General features: G+C 37.7%; 1 protein-coding gene across 2 annotated transcripts; it reads left to right on the top strand.

Annotated features, from left to right (window-relative positions):
• Nucleotides 1-1,013: 1,013 nt before the first annotated feature.
• Nucleotides 1,014-26,345, top strand: LOC106174806 (uncharacterized). Of its 2 annotated transcripts, none has more exons than XM_087001448.1 (4): nt 1,014-1,453; nt 4,550-5,877; nt 21,565-21,670; nt 23,173-26,345. In XM_087001448.1, exons 2-4 carry the CDS (start codon nt 5,648-5,650, stop codon nt 23,524-23,526), a joined length of 690 nt encoding a protein of 229 aa, XP_086857574.1. In that variant the 5' UTR covers nt 1,014-1,453; nt 4,550-5,647; the 3' UTR covers nt 23,527-26,345. The 2 variants fall into 2 exon arrangements, with proteins under 2 accessions (XP_086857574.1, XP_013411952.1); XM_013556498.2 differs by lacking the exon at nt 1,014-1,453 and adding an exon at nt 2,958-3,204.
• The last annotated feature ends 1,380 nt before the right edge of the window (nt 26,346-27,725 follow it).

Raw genomic sequence — 27,725 nt, 5'->3', positions numbered from 1 at the left:
CACATCTTTCTTTGGTTAGACATATGGTTGGTTTTCTGTTCATATTTGCAAATGAAAAAAGTATTTGAAAACGTTCACATCTATTTCATGGAAAGCAAGGGAATATTCCCATGGCATTACATGTGGATTTGACATTCCTTACGCCTCCTTGTTTTACGTGCTTTAGAATAAGGCATTCTGGATTTTAAAACTCTTTATATTGGCATATTCAGAGGAATTCTTTGCAAGCTATTGAACAAGACAACCAAACATGTTACTTTTCAACTGTATCCAAGAATTATAGATATAATAAATAAGGTGTTTTCAAGTCATTCCTATGATCTTGTTATATTAATATCAATATCAATCAGGAACAAGAAAGCAGGTTTACGTTTTTAAAAGAAATACCACCTACCAGGACATGAAATATGAAAAACTTATGAAGACGGATGGACTCCCTGGAAATTCCCATCTGGGTTAATCAACCAAACTACAACGTGAGGATATGATGATAAATATGACAATTTGTCGTAGAGGAAATAATGAAATAAAAATATGGCTCTCTTTGAGGCGATTTGCTAAATGATACCATTTTATAATGAAATTGTCAGTCGCCATTACGTATCCAATCTATTTCCTTTTGTTATTTACTCTGCTCTACTCCATTTTCACGCTTGCATATTATATAAGAAAAGTTTCTCTTTCCACTTTACAGTGGAATAAGTTCAATGCCCAAAGTCTTGACCTAGAATATTGAACACACTTTGTATCTTGTTGAGCTGTATGTATGCAAGATAGAGATATTAAAGCGATGAGTGGTCCGCGCCAGTGCTTTTAAAACTACCCTCCAATATGGGTAAATTTGATTACGACACAAACAAATCTGCATGATTTTCCTTAATTTTATTGACCCATGTGCCACGCTATAGAGACATGTTGGCGAAAAGGAACCGGCGGCATCTAGCAAGCTGAACATAGTGTGAGAAAACAGTGGGGAGCTCGATAATATGTCGGAAAAATGAAGGTTATTTTCGATCGATGCGAGTGGAAATACATCTTTGATTAAATAAACAAGTTTATTTTCAACTAACAATACATCAAAAAAAGGTTCAACTCAACTAATCCCAAGTAATAAGATATCCCAAATATGGACAAAGAGATGTATACATTGCGCTGACCAGATTTAGTTTTCTCTGACGCAATCGTACCGCAATCCGTGCACGCCAGCAAAACAGCAGATAGATGAAAACAAAAAAACAATCGCTGATGTTAGTGGTTGTCGGTCTCGGGCTTTTGACTTCAGCACAGATAATCGATGGTGAACCAACCAAGTGACAAAGCCAGCCAAGCCCTCGTGTAAGTACTTACAGCATCAAGCCAGGATCCCCATATATTTCAACAGACCGTGAAGACTCAGTGCAGCAAGCGGGGCTCTGTTGGATTGCAGAGGATTAACATGCTCACGGAAGAAAAGGCAAGGCGTCTCTGGTCGTGCGTATTAACAGTATCAATAAGAAGTCCGCTTAAGTGTGGTCGTGCTCAGCGCAATGTGGGCAATGGAAGAGTAGTATTAGTTTGAACTAGAAATCGTTTATATTTTTGGTATAGTGAATCTCTTTTTGACATCACAGTATTCCAGTAATTTCCATACGTAGACCAATACCCATATGATTTTAATGTACAATATTATTAGTTGTTGTGGCAAGAGAAGAAAATATTGAAAATACATATTACTAGAATGTAAGTAATAAAATGCCGTTTTGGTCTAAACAGCAGATAGCCAAAGAGAACTTTACCCATTTCTGCAAATTAAGGTATATGAAAAAAACGGGTACTTTGTACAACCTACTCGTAGGTCATTAATAATTGTGTTCTCTCCTCAAAGTTTTTTGTATAATCTATACACCGAACAAGCATTTACCCGCTTATCCCAATATGTTGAAATATAGGCCATATTGTATAATATTAATGCTTATTATTTTTGATGCTTGAAATTCCCAATATGCTGGCGGTCCTGTTTGCACAATCACAAATATGATATACAGTGTATCTAATAAGCTTTAGGCACGAAACTGCATTCTATATTATCATGTGAGGTCGCCCCTTTGGTGTAGATAATATACCTATTTCCAAATGATATCTGCGTCTATTAGAATCGATGATCATGTATTATAGCGTTCTGCTCTCACCAGTTCTGGAAGGGGAGAAGGAACGGCGCCGTGCCTAATCGTTAACGTGCCATTTAAGCTGTATGCGCATTTCGCGGGGATAGTAGAAATTAGGCAGTTTCCTATTCAAAATGTTTTAAAATCAGGCATGAAGTGAGGTAAAATAAGATAAATTTATCGACATGATGGTGGGAACCAAGGCTGTTTGTGCACTCACTCTTTCCGCACTTGTAAACCGCAACCAACAATCCCAGGATTAATATTAAGCATACCGCTAATCAACCTTGTTGCCTCCAAGGAATGGGTATCTCGATTTGAGATAAGACAGAAAATATTGAAATTCAGTTATCACTCTGAGTTGATCTTCTAATTAATATCTGGGTCTACTGGTCGGGGACTGGAAACTACGTTATAAAAGAAACGACCTTAGAGAGTAAATGTCAGGTAGACTACATTATAGATTCACTGATGTCATTTCATTCAACATTCCCTACTGTTTAAATAACATTAGATCCGAATCTTTCAGTCTTTCAGGATTACGAACATAACACGTAACTGGATTATGGTAACAGACGAATTAAGTTAAGAAACACATTTTTCACAATTTTACAGTAATTTGACAGAGAATCGGGACAAGGTACGGATGCAATAAAGACTTGACCAAAGACGTGCCAGACCAGTTAATTAACAGTACATCTCACTAATCCTATTGCTTCTTAGACGCAAGGAATATTTTGTAGCGAGGTGAAAATGACATTGATAAACACGAAACTTTTCACTTTGTTCAAGCCAAGTGAAGGCAAAACGATCTCAAAAGCATGACTTCACGGTAGATTTGTCGTTTGGCGGTCGATAACGTGGTGCCCAGGTCATATATACTATTATTTTCAAGCACGAAATGAAATTTCGTTATATCCCTTTTTCCTGTAGATTTCTTCGAACGTGGTACGGTAGCTAAAGCATTGCTGCAGAAGCAATGAACACGCCATTAACACCTGTAACGCCGCCTTGATGGCGTGGCATCAGAGGTAAAGCATAGGGCAAAGGTTGCCTCCAGGTAAATACTTTATCATCAACTGACATATGTGTAGCTCTCTGGCAGGCAGCACTTATCTGATTAGTTGGATTACAACTGGTGGTTTTTTCCACAAGCAAAAAATCGGTCCCCCGCGGTTGAAATAACAGATTCAAAACGTCTGCCTGGCGGGAGTAGGACGGATCTATGAATTGCCGTCGATCAGATGTCATGTATACAGAAGTTCTATGCTCACTTCCAGGCAAATAAATGAGCGATATATATATATGTTACCCAATAATTTGGCTGTTGAAAAAAATCATGGACAGATTTAGAACTATACATTTACCTGTGTGCTCGTCCTTGCATAACTTATGCGGGATTCAAACATATTTAGTATCTGTCACTTATTACTTAACACAACTACATATTATAGATGTATATTTTATAACCACCTGCCAGCGTTTTCCTTTGCGCAAATTGAGAATTAAATATCCAAGCGTTTGATTACATATCGCTATTGATTTACCTGCGACTTCATTTCTCAAGCAGTAATCGAACATCAGCTCGAAAGATTATTAAATATTCGTGTGAATAGGAAAAGAACGATATGCCGAAAACAAACTACGTATAGAACAATCCATTTACTTCCTTCTTCAAAACAAAGAAAAGATTTCTCTCAGGATATAATGTTTGCTTTTGGCAAAAGCCACTTTTGGTTTCCTTGGAAATGACGTAGACTGAATAGAAACGACAAAGCCGTATCGCATGTAATATTGCAGATACTCAGCGATATTACATGTAGGTTTGTTCAAAATATTCAATTTGACGCAGAAAGAGGAGTTTAAACTTACAGTAAACAACGTTTCTTAAACAACTTTGCGGTAGGTTATTCTGTTTTTCTCTTTCATCTTTATAGATTTTATGTGCCATTCAATAATTAAAATGTCTTCTTCTCATTTTCCTAACTTACCTAAGTCCACTTTGTTTGAATGAAATAAAAACGTGCACTTGCAAAATAAAATGTGTAGGATTTATTCTATGAATTTTAATAATCATTATTACTTTTGCATTGTACACCTTTTTCTTTCATCTTTCTCTGTCTATTAAACTGAATTACATTATTCGAAATTCAAAGTCAAACAGGCACTCAAAATAACTGAATTATGGAGAAAACCCAATTTTACTTCACCATGGTTTATACTACTTCTTGGTACAAACCAAAGATGGTTTAATTATCTTCAACAGTTTCCTAGAAATATAAGATCAAAGCGCCCTTCAGGATTATTGATGAAAATTTACTTTCAACACGCCGCTCCATATTCTTTAGATAACGGAATTCCTTTATTGGAATGCTTTACCTGACGGCCATGATTAATCTTTTCAGATGTGCGGGTGGTGTTCGGACAAATGCTGTGGTTTAAGCAGAATCTGTTTAAGCTGAGGCTGTTTAAGCTGAAACTAAAGGAAATTCTACGTGGAATGATTGAATTCAGTTGAAGTTTGTTTTACAAGCTACTCAACGTTCTTCTTCCTCCATCTTCATGCATGCACCAGCCATCAATCAGCGACATTTTCTTGTGATAGTAATTAGCTACTGCTCTAACGAAGAAACGAGACTCCAGTCGTGGATTTCTCCATCAAACTGGCTCATTTAAGCCATTATCATTGAATCAAAACTTTTTGCCACCTGAAGTGATTACGAAGGCGATGGCGTGCCCTCTGCCATGGAGCTGTCATCCAAGAAGATGTATTTTTACATCATGACAGGCTTGTTATGCCTTGTAGTCGACGCAGCCAGAGAGAGCCTGTTGATTGGCAGAATTTGAATCAGGTGTCGATGACAGCTATGTGCTCGAGCGATATGTTCTATAAGCCTATATGCAATTTAGCGCGAAAGATCGACTGTACGTAGTTAGATGTGGTCTTTCGTTTCGAACGATTAAGAATCCAGGAAGGTCTTCATTGTATTGACCGCCTTCGCATTCAACACTCTGACCTCAAAAGATGCTTTTAAAGAAGCCTAGGGAGATTTATTGGAAAACCTTGAACAATGCAGAATTTTGCAGATAGTTTCTATAGAACAGTAAGGTCTTTTTGCTGCTTACTTCAGTTGATCGCGGCAAATCGCTCAAGAAACTTGCTATGACATGTCACTGGCTGAATCTGAGAACGTGGAAGTTGAAGGCAATCCTTCGCGCACCTTGCAGGTTTAGAATTTAAGACCTTCCGCTGCTCAACACGGAAGGAACGAAACCAAGAACTATTTACTGAATGCTTCTTTGTGCATATTTCTCTGACCTTTAGATATGGTATACCATCGTAATTAGAGTCTCGAAAGCGAGCTCGTAACCATATCAATATTCAATTGGAGATTCACTTTCTGCAGGAATTTTATCCTCCGGGAAGCACACAGCGCAAGAATACTTCCTGCTTCTTTGGCTTCTTTATTTCTTTAATTTGCCTAAGTGGGCTGCAGGTCGCAATGTTTATAATTCGCGACGGTTTGGTGGACAGGCATGCCAGACAATTGAGCACCGAAAACAACACCAACAATGGCAACAGTGCTCAACGTAAAAAGAAGGTCCCGTGTAAGGCATGCTGTAATTTGGGATGTTGCCTTTGTTTGGCCATGACAAACCTGATTGCTGGTACTGTTATACTTGCCATTGGCCTGACTGCCTCCAATGGTGCCGACTGGATTCCAGATAAAGCGTGAGTACTCGATCGTTCTTCCATTATCTATTAACATTTCATTGCATACTTATTCTTCCTGCTTGATTAATTGGGTTTGTGTATGTATTCATTATGTACCTGTTTATTGTATAAATCATGCCTAAGTGTATATGTGCGTTCACACACGTATACTCCGTAATTTCATTTTATAATGAAAAATAATTAAAAGGTACGAGATCGGGTTCAATCGTTTCCGTATTTCGTGAAATCAAGAGACGCACGCGGGTAAGGAAAACGGCATGTGAACTTTAAAGGGCAGCAATTGAGATACAGAAGATGCTGAACATTAAGTACCTTTTGCAGACTCAGAGGCGGCGGTTGTTATCTTTGTTGTAATGGAGTAAAGATATCCCCTCCGTGTACAGGTGAATATCCGCATTCAGGTTGTGGTTGGCGATTTTAAACGGTTTTATAGCTGCATGCATCAGGGATTTCACTTTATTTGTCTTTTCGTTATACAGACACGGTAATTTCTTAGCGTCATACCATTTAACCAGAAATTGTCCATTTAATCATTGCAAAAAAAAGTTTTTCAAAATTCCACCAGAGTGCAATGTGTGACAAGCAACAAACAGCACAGATCGTGGCTATTGTCGTATAATGCGATTTTTTACACCATTAACCGGCCATCTAACGATTTTTACATTGTATGTATATTCTTGGAAAAGGTCACTGGTGGAAACTGAGACCAATATGTTCACATATCCTTTTTGTATGTTGGTCATATTTGAAATGCTGCTCTGCATACTGCAATTACAATGAATATCTAAGCAACGAATGGACTTCTTTTCAAAGTATTAGAATAATTATGTGCAAAATGTTCAGGATACAGTCTCAAGCCATATGGCAAGCTTATGTGAGTTTTGAATAATGTTATGACTGGGGCTTTGATTGCATCTTAACAGAAACGCTTCAGAGCGTGTAAAACGTTTGTGTATCGACCTGTCGTCTTGTATTCAGTTTTCTATTCCCATGTTAAAGATGACCATCAGTTGTATTTCTCGTGCTCTGAAACCCAGAGTGAAAAGAAGCCGTCAATTTTCGTCCAAAAGATCTCATTTCTGGACTTCATCCAATGCGCTTTTTCTCCCATCCGTTCTCCGTTACTGCACTCTTGATCTTGGAACTGGCATCGCTGCTGAACGCCTGAAAGTTAATTTGTATTTTTTTTCAAGATGGGTGATGTTATAGAACTTGGCATGCTTCGGCGGGACACACTTGAGATTAGGAAAAAAAAACGTTAAGTTTGCTCAGCTTGCCTCGAGTGTGGTGGCCTCGTCTATAGAGCAAAGGTACCATCTGGTACAGACAGGGACACTGAAGTCTAAACCTAATTCTATCTACACATAACCATTGATTGAAAACCACATGCTAAAAAACAATTCCAATATCATGTAAACGTAGATCCACGTAAAAATAGCATCAAAAGTCATATTTTGCATGAAAGCTGACTTGTTTATCTCAATGAAGTAACATTACTAATGTTGTCTACTGATTCTGAGCCTACTAAGTACCAAGGAGTCAATGAAAACATGCCGTCTCCAAGGAAACTGGCAATAATGTGTTTTACATTGCTAGCATTAAAATGTCAAATGGGGGTATCATATATAAAGTGTATCTATCGAGATCCATTAAGAACTTTTCGAAATGTCTGAAAGTAAGCATATATAAAGAGATGTGCACACGCTTTTTATACGAAAAATCCTTCTTGGGGATCATTGTATGACTGGCGCTCATTGACTTCCTGCATATAACCCACATATGTTATTACAATTAGCACCTTGCAAACTCTTGTTTTCGCGTAGGCGTCGTGATTATGTTGATTTCTTTCTGTTGGAAATATGAGTTGACGTTGTCATTTCAGCAAATTCACCATTCATATGTATGATAGAATGAAAAGCACACTGTTCATGGCGCTCCACAGAGAAGGAAACAATTTAACAAAGAGAGAGAGAGACAACTGTGAGAGTATTTCTCTAGTCTTATGCTTCTTCATAAATAAGTCAATTCCAGGCTATTTCTTCTTTTTCATGACATCTATTTTAAGCTATAAACACCACTATACATTAATGAGACCGTTAACATTTCATGATAGCTTTCAACTAACTCATACTAATTAATCATTGACTCTGTAACAACAGGCCTTTGAAAATATGACTATTGTGTCGGTTCAGTATTTACCCACTGGTATTGTAGAAGAACCAATGCTGCCGCGAATTCTGTTATATTGTAGTGCTACATGTACTGTTATTTCCAGTTTACGTAGATAACGGCATGCAAAATCCTTGCCAGCGTGCGAGAACGTACAAAACGCCACCAAGAAAAATAAGAATCACTTTATATTAGAGAAGCAAACAGCCTCCATTTATAATGTTAACACACGCTGTGTATAAATATTATTTACATTGCGTGCCCATGCAGCTAATTAATGAATGAAATATTTACCACAACGTCACACAATTTAAAGGCAAAGAAAGCAAGTTTTTTTAATTTTTTTACTTAAATTTGTCCATGAATTTGATCATGCCTTCACTATGTTCTTTTATTTAACAGAGCCAACATCACATACTCTCCTGATGCAAAGTCTGAGGTATGCAAATCATGCATTCTCCGTGGGCTGCCCTGGGGTAATAATCCCCCTTTTTCTGGAGGGTAGTGGTGCAGGCCGATTTGTTTTGTAATGGATGGGGGTCGAAGCGTCCGTGTGGACAGTATCAAAGATTGAACTGCACTATCATCTTATGACTTGAGCGCTTTTATAGTTACCTAATATTTGCAAGATCGCGATGCAGTCTATTCAGACCCTGTTATCAAATAATTCAATTTGAACGCATAAAGAAAACACAACGGAAAAGTAGAAAGTTACTGTGGCACAATGAATCCCATATTTGTTTTCTTTATTACGCTCCTGGAAAACTAATTTAGCCAACAAATTGATATCTCTTCTGAAGGTTATTTACCCAAGATTTAGTTGTAGGTTTATTTCCTTTGGAATTGAATCATACTGCCCTGGAGAGTCAAGTAGGTTTATCGCTTTTTGAGATCTACCTTGACCTTTTCCCTTATAAATCAAGCTATGTCGAAATATTCATTCGATTTATTATCAAGAACCTGAAACCAGTAGGCGTATGAAATATGGCCACTTTGCAATTTATACGGAATGAACGGAATCATTACAGTCACGCCAACAATTAATTCGTTTAGTGAATAATGAACCATAAGATTTCTACACAACTGGTTTCAAACATTTTGTGCCTTTCAATAAGTCTTGTGTTTTGTATTTTTCACAAAGCTGTGTGGACAATTCTGAATTTAACTGCGCCATTAAAAGTACAAGGATGATATTGTTGCGTCTGAACAGCGTCTGAGCATCAGAGTTTCACATCGGAATAAACCAACATCGTGTGACAGTTAAAATACGACTTAACCATAGTGACAACTTGGAAATCTCCCTAGTTTGAGCAGACGTTTAATCAGAGCAGCCTTCAGAACGTGCTTATTCCTAAGCCATACCTTATTAAACGTCAGCACGTCTTAATGCTCTAGTCATAGGTGACTGAATAAAAGTCTGTCGATATGTTGAATAACAATTTCTGACAGATAACCAGGGTATATGAATTATCAGAAAGATTTGCAGCCGTTCTCCAATATCCTGATGGCTTGGTAACGTGACGGGTGGACCACATGCAGCAAGGCAATAGCGGAAATTAATGCTGAGGTTTCCTGTTTTCCCAAATCTCTACAAACCATTATGGAAATTGCTAGACTTACATCATAAACACTACAGACTGGCGTTTATATGAAAGAATGATTAATTTGCCGTAGACCATTATTAGTTGAGGCAATTAACAATACCAAGTAACGTGATTATTAAGCAAATCTCGATTTTCTGCAAGTCTTAAGACCCTTGAGGGAACTGCATTGTATTTCAAGCCTTGGAGACTCCAAACTCGCAACCTTGGAATAATTTACAATGCAAAGACTTATTTCTCGATGGACGTTCCCCGCCGTTGAGATATAACCAACAGATTAGGTTACTAGTACTTCAACAGAAGATTTATCGCAGGGATTTCTCTGTTATACCCTGCCACTTTGGGCGCTGAAAGGTTGGCGCGGCAATTCAGCGACAATGCCGGAGTTCTTATGAAATATACCAATTAAAATATGATCTAATTTTTACCGTTAAAACCTGAAAAAATTGCTACATGTCAAAATTGTCTAACAGAAAACCACTGGTAGTTCCCTCAACAATTGTTTAGTCTAAAGCAATCACGCAATCATTTCTTTATATGCACGGTATTTCTCTATGTGCAAAATTGGGAACTGAAGTTGGTAGCAGTCTTTAACTTATTGGATGATCTGAATTTGATTCGGAAATTAAGAGGATAATAATTGTGTTAGCAGTGCGTCCATTATAACAGAGATCCATATTATTATTATTTGACCCGAGGTCCTTTGGCTTAGCACCATTGTAAAGAGCCGGGTGAATACTTCAAACATAACTTTACATGGATTACGCGTTTTCACAGGTTAGTTTGTTATCGTTCATTTACTTAATAATACAAAAATGTAGTAAGAAAAGTAAGATAATTATTGTGTTACTTCGTTAAGACTGCTGGGGGTGGGATCATTGTATTCACAAAGAAATTACCTTGGTATGTTTTGATAACGCTTGCTCGGAAATGCCGGAGATGAATCAATACAGGAGAGTAGACGCTGTGCAAGAACTTGCATATAGGCTTAATTTGTCTTTATAAGGGACTTAAAAATAATGTGAAGCAACCTTTCTGTCTTGGTAAGAATCAACCGCAATTGTTACTTGAAATTGTACTGTGGTTTCAATGAAAATAATTTGCGGATATGTACTTTGTTCCTGCAAATAGTAAAATAGACAATTAGAACCAAAAGCTTCCATAAGATAACGGCTGGGGTAAAGTTGGGTGTTTTACGCTAAAGGAAATTGGATTTACTTAGGAATCATTGTATTCATTTGGCATTTATTGGCAGGTTTCAAGAGATTCAATCTTGGCAATGGTCTCCCCAAGTTTTAAATGTAACTTATCTGGATGCCAAGTGTGCGTCCGTCCTGGGAAATGAATATCCCTGTGCACTCAGATACATGTATATGACTCCGGTTTTGCAATATCTGCTACTGAGAATGTTCTCATATTTATATTGTCTTAAAACCATCAAAGCAAGTATTACATGGAGGAAGTAATTTTACATTGTTATTGATTTGTCTTACATGTGAGCTATACTCAATTTTGTATTAGATTAAAATGGATGCCACATATATGAAAATTGGGAGCATGAGCAAATTGTTAAGAAAAGATGCATCATGTTAAAACAGATTTTCGAACAGTAACAGAAACGATACTGTCACTGTTGCACAAGTCATCTTCAAAGCAAATCATTATTTTGAAAACCAACGTTGATCAAATATTCCTAATTGCAAAGTCACCATTTGTAACTGCATGTAAAACAAATGACCATGCAAGAATTGATTGTTAAATATTTCGAAAAACGTGTTAAGCCCACCCAATGAAAGTTTATTTTAGGATTGTAATTATGACAAATAGCTTCGCAATGAGCTCTGGTTAAACTTCTAGGAGTTCAATAATGTGCTGTTCACGCTTCACCAATGAAGCAAGTGGGTTTTGTTATCTGCTGATCTTCAACTTCAATTGTTGGCTGAACTGTTCTCTCGTATCTAGGGTCCCCGAACACGCTCTCGATGACCTGACAACTCCGAATTAACCACATAAACATGCCATGGTTCAATTCTGTTATCTAATTCAACACATTTCTAACTTATAGTAATTCAATTTCTACTCAGTTGCCAATTTTTATTCAATTTATTCAATTGTTTTCGCTATGGCTTATGAACGCTCGACAACCATTAACTATTAGAAAACTAACCGACGTAAGAGGCCGTGCGCAAGACTGCGGCGAAAATTCTCAGTCAGTGAGTGGCATAAATGAACCATTGATTCTCGCCTGAGTACTGTTCTGTGATTCACTCTTTAAGTCGGCTGACCTGCGTAAAGGGGATTGATTTGTTTTAGAGGGTAGAAGAAAACAAGCGGCGGCCGAAGGGGAACATCCAAGGGTCAATGTTCTGTTAATGCTTGACAACAACAAATACGATTTATGAGGACAACATTCGCAACGATTCCATACGGGATATTTGATTAAACTCTTTTTATACTTTCTGCGTTTGTATAGTTGTTGATTTATTGGTGCATGCGCACTCCTGGTGGTTGTGTACACATTTTCTAAATTGGATGTACGCGTTTACATGTAGGCCTACATTTATACATACGGCATTTTATGCTGTGTACGAAATAATTTCAAAAACTGTTCTGATAATACAGCTTGCAGTCTCTAAATCATAGTAAATGTAATTTCGGTGGCTCATTCTTACCGCTATTTTGACTGAATTGTGATGAACACTGAACTGGGATGATTCAGTGTAATGACAAATTTCACTTGTATTGATTTTTTTAAGGTGGAGATGACCCAGTTATACCAGATGCCATCATAACACATATTACAAATAACAAGTGGCAACAGAACCATCTGCTGTATTTGTTTTTACACTGAAAGATGCCTCATGATTTATAGCTAACAATATCGGCTATGCTGACTTTGATAGATCTGCTGTTCAATTGACACAATTGTAGATTCTCATAGATACAAATGCAGCTGTGTTAATAAGTTAACCCGGTACAATAGTTTTATTATATTTTTTTTTGCTTTTGTTTTTGAATTGGCCTACAACTAGTCCGAAATGAACTGATTTCTCTGCGTTTTATGTGCACAAACATAATTAGCTAAATGCTTCAAATCCTTTGAAAACATATTATGACATGTGAATGTGGCTCTTTTAATAGTAGATCCGGAAAAACGTGAAAGTGAAATTAAAAAAGGGGTAATTTATGCCGTGTGAGTTCGATGAATCTGGTTTAAATACTCACACAGAATTAGGTAGGGTTAAAATCAGGCCAGTCAGGTTTAATTTTGTTTAGGAGTGCTTTTGTTAGACCAGATAAATATAAGTACCATTTAATGGCATCTGGATAAGATATAAAGTAAGGGTACCAGGGGCGTTGTGAGCACAGTTCACGGGAAATAAATGTCATCAAATCTCAAATCCCAGTAAATAAGGGCGAAGAATAAAAAGTCACGAGTCACGGGAATGGGCTGCTTAGCGAACCACGCTTAATAAAATAAACGTTTTACGCATATCTGCAAAAGGGCTTTTATGGGTATAGTAACGAAAGTACCTAATGGGACCCTCTAACGTATGGAACCTTCATAAGAAAATGTTACATCAGAAGAATGAAAGAAAGTGTTGTTTTTTTGACGTCACTCTCCAGTTGTTTACTTCAGACGTGGATGAAGCTGACATATATAGCCTACGTATGGAATTCTGTATCCAATATATCGAATTATATTTAATCATCAATTTCCTGCTGAAGTAACTTATGAAACCGGCCCTTAATTTATTTCACTGCAACAAAATAATTAGGAAAATTTGTTATTGACTGTGTCACTGTGTAAATGATACGGGTGCTTGGAACCAAAGACATCAATGATGACGGCATTAAAGTTGGTAAACGGTGATCATATAGACAAATTATATTTTACGTGTTATTTACAGGAGGAGTCTGAAAAACAATACACCGTATAGGATTTCAAGGCAAATTAATCAAACACTGATATCTCTGACATTGGCAGGTGTCGGAAATGCGATAAAATTGCGTTGTGATATGGAAAGCCTTCCACCAATAATTTGCCTGCTTTTCGTTAATTTTGTTTCAATATTTACGATATGTACACCTCACCATCATGTTAGAATTGATATTCAGCTTTAACGACAGATACCCTCGCTGATACCATGAGAGTCTTAACAGGTCGATAGAGGTCACTGTGAGCAGGTACATAGATAACACAGTGGTTGAATAGGGCAGATTAATATATCGACCCGTGAAAAATTGTTGGTCTCTCTTTAAAACCCGTGATATTTCTTTCGGCATTTTGCCCCCTGTGGCATAGCCAAGGGCATTTATCAAGAAAGAGATCATAAAAAGTCGATGGTTCATTTTCATTTGGTCATTGATAATGTACCTGCTATCCCTAGGGTCCCATCAGGGGAGGGTCTTCAAAAACGGTGTTGCTAAGCGAAGTCGTGGCCCTAATTTGTCAGAATTGTTTATCTATCGCCCGTCTGATAGTTTGGAGTTTGAAAGAAAAAATTGAAGCATGGCTAGGCCATTTTCCAACAGCATCGGAAATTATCCGGTGGCATCCGAAAAATAACCGAGAGTATCCGTTGGAACCTCGTGTCTGACCTCCCTTGAATTTAAGCAATTAATGCAATTAATGAGTTGAAACCCCTGACATCATTACCCTTAACAGACAAAGGCAAATGCCACAGGCGTATTTAGTTAAAAATTTAATACCACACTCCCACAGTTTACCATTACTCATGAAGTTTTCGTTTCATATCCGATTATTCCTATCAACATATACCTCTGGCCGTGTCTGAAAAATAATTGACCATGCATTAATACATCAATGTCGGTAAGATATAATTAATGCCATGTGGTTAGAGAGCTCTTACGACCTCTTTCTTGGCTGTTGCATGTCAGCCTTTTGGGACTGCAATTTGTGGTAGTAATTTCTTCGATTTAGTTGCTTCCGGGTTTTTCATATTATTTTGGGAATTTTAAAGACGTCAGAACGTATGGCATGGATTAAAAGTAGGCTGTCATTGGTGAGCGTGAGCTTTTTCTTATAGTGTATGACACACGATGATGTGCTGATGGTGGACTTTTGGGCTCTGAGTTTGTTGTTGATGATATAGACTCTCTGACATGATATGTTGCATTGTATTCGTTTTCTTTTTTATTGCCCTGCTGTTGGTCGTTTCTTAAATAGAATCTTTCCTGTTACAAATGCAGCAAGATTTGGTTTGGTGAAACACAAACCATAGTCTATAGTATGCAGTTTCTGCTGTTAATTATGTCAAGACTCCTACATTGTCGTGCTAATGGAGTTTGTTGATGTCTAAGAGCGCTGTGAGACATCTTAGACAAATATGTCTGAGCTAACTGAAAGCACCCGAGACCACAGTTATATTGCTGGCTGAGACTGTTGCTGTTATTTTGATTTACAGTTAAGTAATATCAACGTTTTTAAACAACTGTTTTATTCCCAAAATACAAAATTATACATGAGGGACTATAGAAAAGTGATTAATACAAATTTGTACAGGTAACTATTCAAAACTGTACATATACTATACAGTATAGTTATTGCCACACGCACACATCCATGCTCACAATTCATGGACTAAACAAACTGCATTCGAAATCCAACATATAGGCAGATTCTCAACGAGTCAAATACAACTTTTTTACAATTTTTCTCGAACTGACGGCTGAATCACATCTGTAACTACCTGTCCACACTGAAAATAATAATTCTATTTTATATTCTATAACCATTGCTACTACTGGAGATGTCAACGTTCTTGCGTCACTAGTGTTAAATTTTCTTTGACAATTGGATCATGAAAAATAGTCCAAATAAAACGTTTTGCGCTTTTCCGAATCAGTATTTTTGGACAATTTTTGTATTAAATAAACTGAGCAAGAGTGGAGTTTCTGCTGTTTAACAATAATTATGAAAAGACTTATGATGCTTAATTTCCACCATAACAGAAAGTGACTGATCGGTATATAAATTATAAAGAATATGTATAAATGTGCATGAAAACGACAGAGAAGTGTTAAATAACATTTGGACGGAGTGAACGTTGTGACTTGTCTCTTTATGACAAGCACTGTTTTCCCTCGAGATTGGCGAACTGCCTTAAAATATATTATTCCAACAGATACGGGGGTGATGCATTTTTAATCCATTGGTTTTTGTATAAGCCCTACTTTTGCCAAAACCGTCGCCAGGACTACTATGCTTATGGGTGCAGTAAGTGTACTGTAGTTCTGCTCTGCACAAAGTTCTGTTTTGTGGTCATTAGCGCGTATCTCATTGACGGTGCTCAGAACGTGTGCGGTTGAAAGCAGGTCCATTCCGCCTGGAGGGAGCCATTCTCTATGATTGATATCATTGCCTTGGTTACCAAACCGAACTCGAATCCTAGCTTTCCCCGGTGGAAATCATTAGCTCCGTTACCTCTTTTATTGAAGCTAATTGTGGTCTCTGAAACTGAATTTTTCTTTTATGTTCAAAAATAACTAGGTGTTTCCTTTGGCTAGGATTGTTTCAAGAGGCCAATGACACGTGCTGATTCAGTTTGTGAATAGTAGACTTGTGGATAAATTTGATGACGCAGCGACACAACATACATGCTCACCTTATAAACAAGGTTTAGGAAGCCATTCAACCCATTTAAGTAAAATTCTTAATAGCTATATAATGATACATGTACCTGTTCTGGTTTAAATGACCTTGCGCGTGAAAATTTAATGATAGTTTTTCCCACGTGTTTACAGGATTTAATATACTTGTGTTACGGACCCAGGGTCAAAAGCAAGTGTGGACGACCGAAAAACGTACCTGTATTGGCGATCACATGGGAGCTCTTTTTAATTCGTATTTATAAAGATAAAAAGGTTGCTTAATTTATCCAGGTTAAGTAATTATGGCACCCTTAAATGCAATAACGACGTGAAGAGCATATAGAACATGTTCCACGCAAAAATTAAAATTTCACGACATAATTGCTTAGGGTTTGTCAAAATGAATAGGAAATCGAGGATACATGTTATTAGATAATGGTATATCGATTAAAAGAAAGTAGATATGCCCCAGGCGCTCATTAACTGTGCGCCGAGCGTGAATGATGCTGGGCGTTGTTTCACTTATTAATGTAAGTCAGTAAGTCAGTTGTCAATTCTGCTGTCGGCTTATCAGCCAGCCATGACAGGCAAGACATAAACGCATTACCGAAACGTTACCTTAGAAACGTCTGATGTAATGCACTGAATGCCTGAATGCCCGAGACCCACTTCTGGGCCAAAAGTTATACTTAAGTTACATCACATTAGCCGCCATTTATAGAAGTTGTGTTCACTGACGTTTCGTTACCAGCACGATGCAGAAGCTGGGGGTTAACTGGAAATGAGACACAGTTTGTGTCCTGCTAGTTATAACCTATGGATGTGTCATGAATTTTTGTCGTTACCTACGCTACCCTACGTTATCTAATGCTACCTATATTTAGTTTTTACCTAGTTGTTACTTACGGTTACCTTTCTTATCCGGCGACATCCGTTCTTTTATTAGTTAAATGCACTTGTTGCTATTCGTGGAATACAGAAGGTGGTCTAACAAAGGGAATATTGACATGGACATGCGGTTAGCAAGTACTTGCAAAAAGTTTTGCTTCCGTTTTCGGTGTAGATAAAAAAGCAAGTTAGATAAAAAGTCATGCCTATGACTTTAGGAACCGAATCTGGTCTACTAAAATACTTGACGTAGTCAAGTCACTTCACTTGACGTAGTATTTCATGCAATCATTACAATTGTAACACACGATCTAATGTTATCTAATGTTAACCACATTTAGTTATTACCTAGTTGTTACTTACGGTAACCTTTCTTATATCTACTGTTATCTTCATTTAGTTATCAAGACAGAAAAAATACAAATAATTTACATTCATCCATATTTCATTTAAACACATCAACAGCAATGTTGAATGACCAATTGATTTCGAACTTCGGTTACATATCTAAATGTCCTTCTCTGTCTGCGTGTGAAGGGGGCAAGATTGTGAAAGATTATGTCTGTTCGAAAAGTGTTATTTGCATATCCTTGAAATAGGCCTACTCATAGTTTTCATATGCTGTTAACCCAGTTTCAACAATGATGAATTTCCTTAAGTGATGTGTTATTTGATTTTTGACAACTGTTACTTATGAATTCCATTTGTGGTATTGACCTAGAGAATAATAACAAGCGTGCGTGCAATTACAATGTTGATAACAACTGTATAGAGTGTAAGCATCTGGGAATCCAGAACAGCCATCGGCAATCAAAATCACGACGTCAGCTAAGGTTTGCCGTAGGCTTGGTTCCAGATGAAGGCGTTTAAGTCGGCTACTTTATCGTGACTCACTGCACCTGGACACGCTGTATCACTGAAGCGCCAAATGTTATATCAGTGCGCTCTAGAATGTTGTGTGACAAGTACAAAACCCTATATTGAGATAAAATTCTAGGAAAAGACTTAAAACGAACATGATCCATGAATCCCTCTGACACCGAACAACTTATACAAGGTGTTTCTGTTTGATTTAATATTGTATCGTCTCCTGGGTGCTTTTGATTCAATGGGCTGATAAATTTTAGATTGGCTTACAGCAGGCTAAAATTTTGGTGTTTGGGCTTAGTTTTATTACGAGAAAGGAAAGTGAGGTAGGCTGTCTTTAAAAACTTTTGTGAAACGCGCTTAGGCGACATAATGTTAGGATCTAGAATTTAAGCACCAAAACGGTTCTATTTGTTCATGGCAACGTATATCAGTGCAACAGGTGGTGAAATAATAAGCGACTATGCACTGAACTATTACATGCTTCTTTCAATTTCCACGTTGGCTTAGTATATAACTTTCATCAAAGGGTGGGTTACAGTTATCGTCTACATATGAATAGTGGCAGTTACTGTATCGCCTTTTAGTCGTTTTCATTGTTAGACTACAGTATCTATACATGTATGTTTAGTATGTAATGATAAATGATAAACGTGTATATTTTGAGGGGGTGTGTGTGTTTGCTTATATATTTCCTTTTTTGGTTTATTCGAAAATGTATTGATCGAATTTAAGACTGCGTGAATCCTACCAAACTAGAGTCAAAATATATTCATCTTTCACCAGATAAAACCAGAATCAAAACCGTATAAAATCAGCCCACGTTGTTTTTTTTTTTTTTTCTTTTTTTCAGCACTTGATTTAGATTGCCATCAGGCATGGGGTGATTACGGGATAAAATATCCTTTCAAGATGATAAACCCAGTCTCTACAGTTCTGCCAAGTAGTCATTATAACCGCGATAGCGTCTCTCGCCGTGCCGAGACTAGATAAGAACTTTCAGATTTATGGTTTACCAGTTTTTTTCGAACATTTTCTCCCGTGGCATGTGAGTTCTTTTTGGGGTGTACGGGACTTCAATGCAGTGGAAGTCTTCTCAAAATATTGACACATTTCTGTGAGCTGCCGATAATACTAATCTGTCTATAGTATATTTTCGGACATTCTGAAATCGGTGTATTGCAGTATCTTTTCTACAAAAATAATTTCTTTTTGAAAACATAATCACTGAAACAATGGTCGATATCTGAAAAGGGCCCAAATGCCGAAGTGCCAAAGGGTTCTTATCAGTAGAAGAATGCTCAATCGTTTAAACCTAAACCTGTAATAATGTAATGTGCATTTCCAACTTTTTTTCTGGCAGCCACTTTATTTGGGTAAAAGGAGCTACGTTTATTCTTCGTAAATAAATCAGTTTGTCTTTGCCTTCAATAATTCGCTATGTTCTTGGAGACTAAAACTGCAGATGGGCAGGGGGGGGGGTATTGGCATAAAAACGGTGGATACATCCAACAAGTAACGCTCACAACAAAGATTGTTTGACTGTAGACATGGCGACATTAAACTGACTTTGTACACGAGGCACAAAGAAAGAATCACTATATTTTATGTCAGCTGAATCACCACCCACCGCACCATTACCTCTGGATCGACTAAGTCTAATGAGAGAAATCGACCATTTTGGGAGAAATACGCCATTAAATAAATGACTTCCTAATGTGACGAAAAAAACGCTCTAAAGACACTTAAGATCCAGACATGTCATCAACGGAGCTCTTCGGTTTTTAATGTGGGAAAACGTTACAGCACAGTGTAATAGCATTACCATGGCTCTAATGGCGGCCCAGATAACCAAATTCCTCACTATACAGCCATTGCAACTTGATAACTTTACATTCACCCAGCTGAGATGGGAAATAATGCCAACTCACAGGGTTTCTAAGAATGGAATTCCCTGAGGTGCGCCAACGTTAATAGCGTCTGTCATGTTGATGAATTTTCGCGGAAAGCATGGAGGCAATACCAGTGTGTGTGTGTGTGTGTGTGTGTGTGTGCGTGTGTGTTCTCGAACATAATTGCCATCCGTCACATCTCGTGATGAATCTTCCTGAAGCATTGTTATGAAGAAAAAGTACTGTACAGTGTGTCCCATTATGGCCTGAAGTGCTAACAAGGAATAACAATAATAACAAAGGTTTGGTGATAATAACATTCAATGCCAACATGATAAGAGTCGACGGTTAATTTCTTTACATTTTGAATGAGTAAGACCGGATGAAATGTCATGACAACCATGTTTTAACAAAGATGGCTGACAAATCTGATTATTCATTACGTGACGATATTGTACAGGTTAAAGTATAAGTACAACAGTGTTTATACACTTGTTACCTTGGGCACTACTTTATCGTTTTGACAATATCATTTATTACATAATATTACAAAGTCTGCCAAGATAAAGTGATAGTCATTTGAAGTATAGTTGCAACCTAAGCTCTCCAAAGATATTCACTTGTATAAAATACAAATCGCAGTTAATAAAAATCCGATTTACTGTAATAGCCCTTTAAAACACGCAAATCCGGTTGATAATAATAATAATAATAATAATAATAATAATAATAATAACGCATCAAAATCTAAATTCATACCAACGTGACAGATACACGAGAGACTTATCAAGTTGACATCCTTAGATATGTTTTTTCTGTTTATATAAAGCCAACATAGAAAAAATAAAGACATTCGACTATCGAGCTATGCTTACGGTGATAAGCACCGTCTAATACGTGTAGTCAAATCATTGGTCTTAATCTCCCCTCTATAAGTGCCACCTCGCAGATGGATTAGAAGCAAAAACAGAAAAAAATAGTTGACTGTACCCACCCTGCACATGATCTTTTTAATTTCTTTCTGAGAAACTGTAGACTTTTAACTTGTAAAGGATCCAAAAGGTTTTTAAGTTTTTAGCCATCTGTTGTTTCCCATTTTAACGACAAAAATAGATTTTTAGCAACCATGTCGTAACTAATGTCCGTTGTATGTGAATTTTAAATATGTAAATTAATGGCTGAATAAACCCTTATTTTATCTTAAATAATATCTTTAGGTTCCATTGTCATCAAGTGACAAGGCTGCCAATATATAGTTGTTTTGGGGGCCGTTCAGAGTAGATGATCCGAGTACTAACTGATCCTACGACTAAATATGGCCGATCCCTCTTCAAAAGCGATGCCGCTGATTCCCGATGGTCACCCCGCCTTCAAAGCGCCATTAAACGGATTAAATCTCGGTCCCGAGGATTAATTGCTAGGCCCCAGCATCGACGGCGCGTGTGGAGGCGCGGAGACCATCGTGGAGAGGGGTCGGCCATATTTAGTCGGCGAATCAGTCAGTACTCGGATCATCTTTTGTTAATGGCCCCTTGGTCTTTAATTTTACACAAAACATCTAAATGAATATTGTAAAGCAGGCTTCCCTTCAAATGATCAAAACCGATTCTACGGTCAGATCTTAAGATGACTTGATGCTGTTGTTTTTGCAGAGCTGTTATTGCCGGCGGTGTGATTCTTGGTGTTGGAGTCAGCCTAATCCTGATGGTCGTTATTGGCTATACCATTAAGATGCTCAAGATTAGGCAGGAAAGAAAGGTATGCCTGTATGTCCGACTGTCTGTCACCCACCCTCTTATCTCTCTGTCTCTCTTTCTTTCTTCCTCTCTTATTTGTCCCTTGTCCTACACCAGAAAATAGCGACATCTGTCATCTTATATCCGTTGGAAATCTATTATATCCATGATCGATATGGCGTCCGATCAGTTCGGCGTTTTCCACAGTCACCCTCCGCCACGCCATGATTGTTTGCTTGGGTGCATCCTCCACCTACCACACACAGTCAAACGCAGTCGTATATTTCATCCTTTGATCAACATTTTCAAAGCTACACGAGACAGTGGCGGATTTCGGGGGGTTGTCAGGGGGGTTCTGACCCCCCCTTCGATTTCTGAAAAAAATCACACCAATAGTCCCCTCTTGAAATCAGAATTGTGAGTACTTGAATCACAGTTATAAACAGTTATAAATGGCACCGTTCGCCCTCTAAAATACCAAATTTTTTCTGGGCCCTTCAGCGCGCCCCGAACCACACGCCAAGGGGTAGGGGGGGGGCGTCGACTTTGCTTCCGCGTACCCCCCTTCAAATAATCCTGGATACTCCTGCGTGTTACTGGGCATATTGAACTGCTGATACATTTTGTTTAAATCACAGTGAAAACAATTGGTTGAACTATATTTAGTTCAATATTTTAAAAAGTGACTCGATACAATGGGGTGAGAAAGGTTTTTGTGCGTATAATAATGAGGATCTTTGAAAACCTCCGGCGACATCCGTTCTTTTATTAGTTAAATGCACTTGTTGCTATTCGTGGAATACAGAAGGTGGTCTAACAAAGGGAATATTGACATGGACATGCGGTTAGCAAGTACTTGCAAAAAGTTTTGCTTCCGTTTTCGGTGTAGATAAAAAAGCAAGTTAGATAAAAAGTCATGCCTATGACTTTAGGAACCGAATCTGGTCTACTAAAATACTTGACGTAGTCAAGTCACTTCACTTGACGTAGTATTTCATGCAATCATTACAATTGTAACACACGATCGGAAAGAACTGATAACAATGATTTAATTACACACACACACACACACACACACACACACACTTATTTTGTAAACTGGTGTGTTTGTTACTTTTTCTTGACTACAAATTGGTCGCACACCTGAAAAATATGGATATTCAGGCGTCCTGTGAGTTAGGTAATAAGAACTACGAAACTTGGCGGTTAAATGTAGAAAATAGTGATGAATTTACGAATTGAAGATCTTATAACCATAACATGCAGAACAAATCACAATTGTTTTTCTAACTAACATTTTTGAAATGAAATTGTACCATTATATACACAGAATTTAAACCAAACTTGACGGGAATAAGCCTACAATTGACTATTTACATTCTGAGACAGATATTTGTAGAAGACATTTTAATTACAGCCAAACAAGACCGCTCGAAACTGAACGTATCGAATGATGTTGTAAATGTGATCTTCGTGTATTTGTCCCTAATAAAAGTTCAGCGAAGTTTTTTTCTTTCTTTACAGCTCCGCAAGGTGACCATGAGCACCTGTAGCCACCGGCTCATCATGTCCTTACATAATTACGAGAGAGAGGCGTTGCAGGGTTTGGTGGAGCGAAAACAAGAAAATTCCAAAAGTGGTCAACAAGGGATCAACAGGAAAAGTAGTGGGAATTCCCTGCAGAAAGTTGCGCGCCAAAATAGCACTCACATGATCGACGCGCCTGTGATAAAGTCAAACTATAACACCAGTAATTCTCGACCAGGGACAGTGCGACAAAATAGTAACACCAGCTTACGCGAGCTTCGACAGAACAGTCGTCAAGGAAGCCGTGGTCACGTGTTGAGGGGAACAGATATCCACGTGGAAATTACATGATCATAAAAAGCGACGTCAAAATCAAGCGTCTTGAAACTAGGACCCATCAATTAAAGGGATGTTGTTTGGCGGGTTTTAGCTTGATACCAGTCGCTGGGACCAACATTTTCCAACTTCACTATTTGTTGTCCTAATTTTGCTCATGAGCAAACCGTTAGAAGCATGCATGGCGTTAGGGGCTTCGTGATAAAATGATTACCACAGCCCTGTGAGACGTAAGACTAGATTGAATATAACCGCAAACTATAGTATTTGTATGCATCTTGATTGAATTATATATAGAGAAAATGTGGTTAATCATCTTTTCGCAGGCGTCAAAGTATGGACTCAAATATCGTGATACATCAATATCTCTAGGGGTCGGTTGGTGCAGGTACCATGGCCCTTAACGTAGTCCTAGTGGGAATAATCGCCTCTTGGACAAATTGCTCAAATGATGAAATATGTGAATGCGATTCAAACCAAATGACGACAGTTTCAAAATAATGCAACCTTTAACTGCAGCTTGTTTCGTTGAGGAGATGGGCGGCTTAAAATGTTCTCATGGCGTTGCATCACCGTTAGGGAGCTATTAGGTAATAATTGCAGCATTAAATGAACGCATGACTCTTCTCTGGTTTGTTATGAGAAGTAAGATTGCTCAAGGAGAATCGACAGCTGCTATAAATTGAAAAAAAATCAAGCTTAGGTTTAAAATCAACCAACAGTCCGTTGTTCATTGATCTTAGCATAATATAGAGCAAACTTACCAATGTTTGAACTGTTTTGCTCGGGAAAAGCTCCGGAAACCACGGCTTCCGTAATTCTTTTGATAAATTAGGCTTTCAAAAAGGCAGAAAAATCACTCAGAGCATGCCTGAGCACACAGCACTTAGTGGGCTGCGCGATACTTAATGTAAGGCCATTCAATTTGATATTTTGTATATTTACCCACTCTGTTTGTACATATAGGACAAACGTAGCATTTTATTAGCAGAAATATCAAAAACCGTGCATTGCAAATTACACATCAACAAATCCCACCTGTGGGGCTATCCGTATTCTTTATATCTAAATTCATGTTTTCGTGTAAACACTTATAACCTTATCTTATATGCGATGTCGAAAGACTTTTTTTCGGCTTTCACTTCTTTTCATATGAAATCATTTTCAACTAATACTTAATTAGTAAGGCTATGTATTAATTGAATGAGAACGGAAACCCGTATATCTGTGTTAATTACTTAAGGTGTTGGAAACGATATCTATTAGTCGGCTTCTTTCAGTGAAGCTTTCTTGCCAATTATAAGCAGTATTAAGATGTTGTGTTTATGAAAAATGCATGTTAGTTTATTACAAAAACAATTTGTTTTAAGGGGGCGGGGGATTTCCTTCTGAAATACGTACTTCACACTGATATCTTCTTTGAAGATTCATGTTAACGGTACCTTCAACTTACTGCACTGGCGCAACAAGTGGTTGTTTTCATAGACAACTAAATTTTGTTGTTTTCTCTTTTCCACTCACGTAGATTTCCACTCCATTATCTGCCTATAACATGATTATTATTATCTGTGGTTAATAATACCGATGGTAACCAACGCTAATCCAACCGAAACATGAACATCATTTACATTGATCAAATGTATTGATTTTATAATTTAAAAAATCCCTTCAGCTATTTGGAAATGAGCGCCGGTCAAAAGTGACACCTTGGCTTGAAGCGCATGGAAGAAAGTATAATTCTTTCTGATTGTGTGTAGATTGAAGTGACTCCTGGGCAATCATACTGCGAACATATGACATGCCTCGGGTAATGACATTAAAAGTACGGCGTTCTGCCACCATCATCTCATGTGGGACGGCGTGTTTTGGTACCTCTCAATAAGAAAAAAGATCTGCCCTCCCCCTCCCCTCCAACAGCCACGCACACACACACACACACACGCGCACACACACACACGCACACACATTCGTTTAGCTCTATAGCCTGTCATTTGATTCACGGTTTTTAAGTTGTGGTATGTACCAAACTTGTTAGGTGTGATATAATATCCACTGATATTTTTGACAGTCGTTAAAGACTTTTCTATTTAATATTGTAACCACAGAGTCCGCGGTGCATGTTAAACTCTACGAAATTAAAACACAGCACCCCAAGAAGACGAGACTTATTTTGTTGTTATTTATAGTTAATATTCAGTAGTCTTTTGTGATATTGTAACTGCAAGTAAAGATGGTTGCGGAACAGAACGGATGTAGGGTAAGAGAACTGTTTTGCACTTTGCTGTAGCATTTAACATCTAACATTTAAACGCTGGAAATAATCTTTTTCTAAGGTACGACTCTTATAAAATTTTAACGCATTTCAGTAGTTTGTAGAAATTAGAAAATTCAAAAGATAGAACGCTCTGTAGAGTTAAGTTGTCGTAGTTTGAGATTACCATACTTGACGACACAAGTAAGTTCAATTTGTAGATATATGCCATGTGATTTGGAATTTGTAATCCACAAACTTAATCCGGAAGTGGACCTATATTTGAAGGAGCCCTACCTACTCAGGAGCAGAGTTAGAGACTATTAGCTACGTGGAATTTTGAATATTAAAACTGTTGGAGTTGATTTGTGGAAAAAAAACATATTTCTATATGCCATTTTGGTCTAGCGTTGTTCCAAGGTAAAATAAGCATTTGCGTAGGCCTACTTGTTAAAAAGTCATGCAATGGAATTTACATATTCAAGCACATGTACATACAACATACTGTTTATACGTTGCTATTTCTTTTAAGTTAACTATTGTTTAGTGTGAAATTTTGAAAATAAAGGTTTATCAGAGCCAAGTCAAGTTTCTTTTTATCAGTCCCAAGTGAAAATTCCACAGAATTGCTTTTCTGACATATTTGAAGTGGAGCAATGCCAATGTGACAATGAAGTGTGGATTTCTAAACCGCACATTTATAATCAAATATCATTTTTGCATCTCATTTAGTTGCTTACTTATCTCCCCAATCAGGCTTACATATGGAGTTCAGTAGCAATTCCGATGATAACATATTTACCACCTTAACAATTAAAATAAACGAAAATCAAAGAAAGTGGTTGGAAAAAGACCACGTTAAAAACCAAAATCTGGAATTAAATGGTCCATTTCCCAATATTTCCATGCGTAGTGCGACCTTTTTAGAAAAAAATTATCATTGTCATCATCTTCAGAGACGAGAGTGAAAACAGCAATAGTAAGAATAGTAAGCGTCTAACTAGATAATATCGAAATAATGATATTAATTGCAACACCAACAATAAACATGGATTTTTTACCAATACCCAATGTTTCCAGGCAAATTTTGCAACTCTGAGCTAGTTGATTTTCAATGGAAGAGAGGGGGGTATTCACACCCCAGTTTCTGTTTGTATTCAAAGGGAGCTCTGCTGTTCAAATCTTTATGTTTGTATTGTTCAAATCTTTGTCTAACTGTATATGTATCAGGTACTTTGTCCATGCTCCTTACACGGTGTTCATAGCGGCACAGAAATACTTGATCAGCTCAGTGGATAATGGGAGTAAATGAGATACACTAGGCACATTTTACGGACTTGGCGAAAAACGCAGTGGTAAATGGGTTGTCTTGATGTACAGGTTGTCTTGATGTACATAACAGATAGGACAAATGTGGTCAAATGATTCATTTGGGATCATTGAATAAATTCATACTAACTGGAAATACACAAATGCCATCTGTAGAATATTTAAGCCTAGATTACATTTGAAATGCGATGCCCGTACGGTGCACGTATACTGCCCGTAATACCCTTTTCGTACGGCGTCTGAGCGTTGGTAGATTTAAGGCCATGTAATGTAGACACACTCGGCGTAGCCCGTATCTCCTTACAATTAAAAAAAAAAAAAAACGTACGGACAATTTCATCACACGGCGCCCGTGTAAATGTAATCTACGCTTTAATGATGTGACTCTGCTTTCCCAGAGATTTAGATCGATCTAAAGATTAAGTTTTAGATCGACCTAACTCCCTGGGGGTTCACGCTAAATTGCAGTCAGCCGAGCGGGCACCATAGTTAATTACCCCCTTACAGCTTTTAGTAAGCGGGACAGACGCTTAAGCCGGCCAAGCTGACAGTAATCTAGTGAGACTCCCCACAGGGATAGATCGATCTAAAAATCTATGGAAATGGGGTGTTAATATAACGCTGTATGAAGGCA

Source organism: Lingula anatina, chromosome 1 (genome assembly GCF_051362555.1).
Source record: "Lingula anatina isolate TDL-2025a chromosome 1, LinAna3.0, whole genome shotgun sequence".
Taxonomy (NCBI): domain Eukaryota; kingdom Metazoa; phylum Brachiopoda; class Lingulata; order Lingulida; family Lingulidae; genus Lingula; species Lingula anatina.
The sequence above is the reverse complement of the archived record's forward strand: the minus strand, read 5'-3'. Positions and strand labels throughout refer to the sequence as shown.

Coding starts and splice junctions, on each gene's coding strand:
- LOC106174806 (XM_087001448.1), top strand. CDS start 5,648: ATGTTTATAATTCGCGACGGTTTGGTGGACAGGCATGCCAGACAATTG. Junction 5,878..21,564: donor GACTGGATTCCAGATAAAGC/GTGAGTACTCGA, acceptor TTGTTTTTGCAG/AGCTGTTATTGCCGGCGGTG. Junction 21,671..23,172: donor AGATTAGGCAGGAAAGAAAG/GTATGCCTGTAT, acceptor CTTTCTTTACAG/CTCCGCAAGGTGACCATGAG.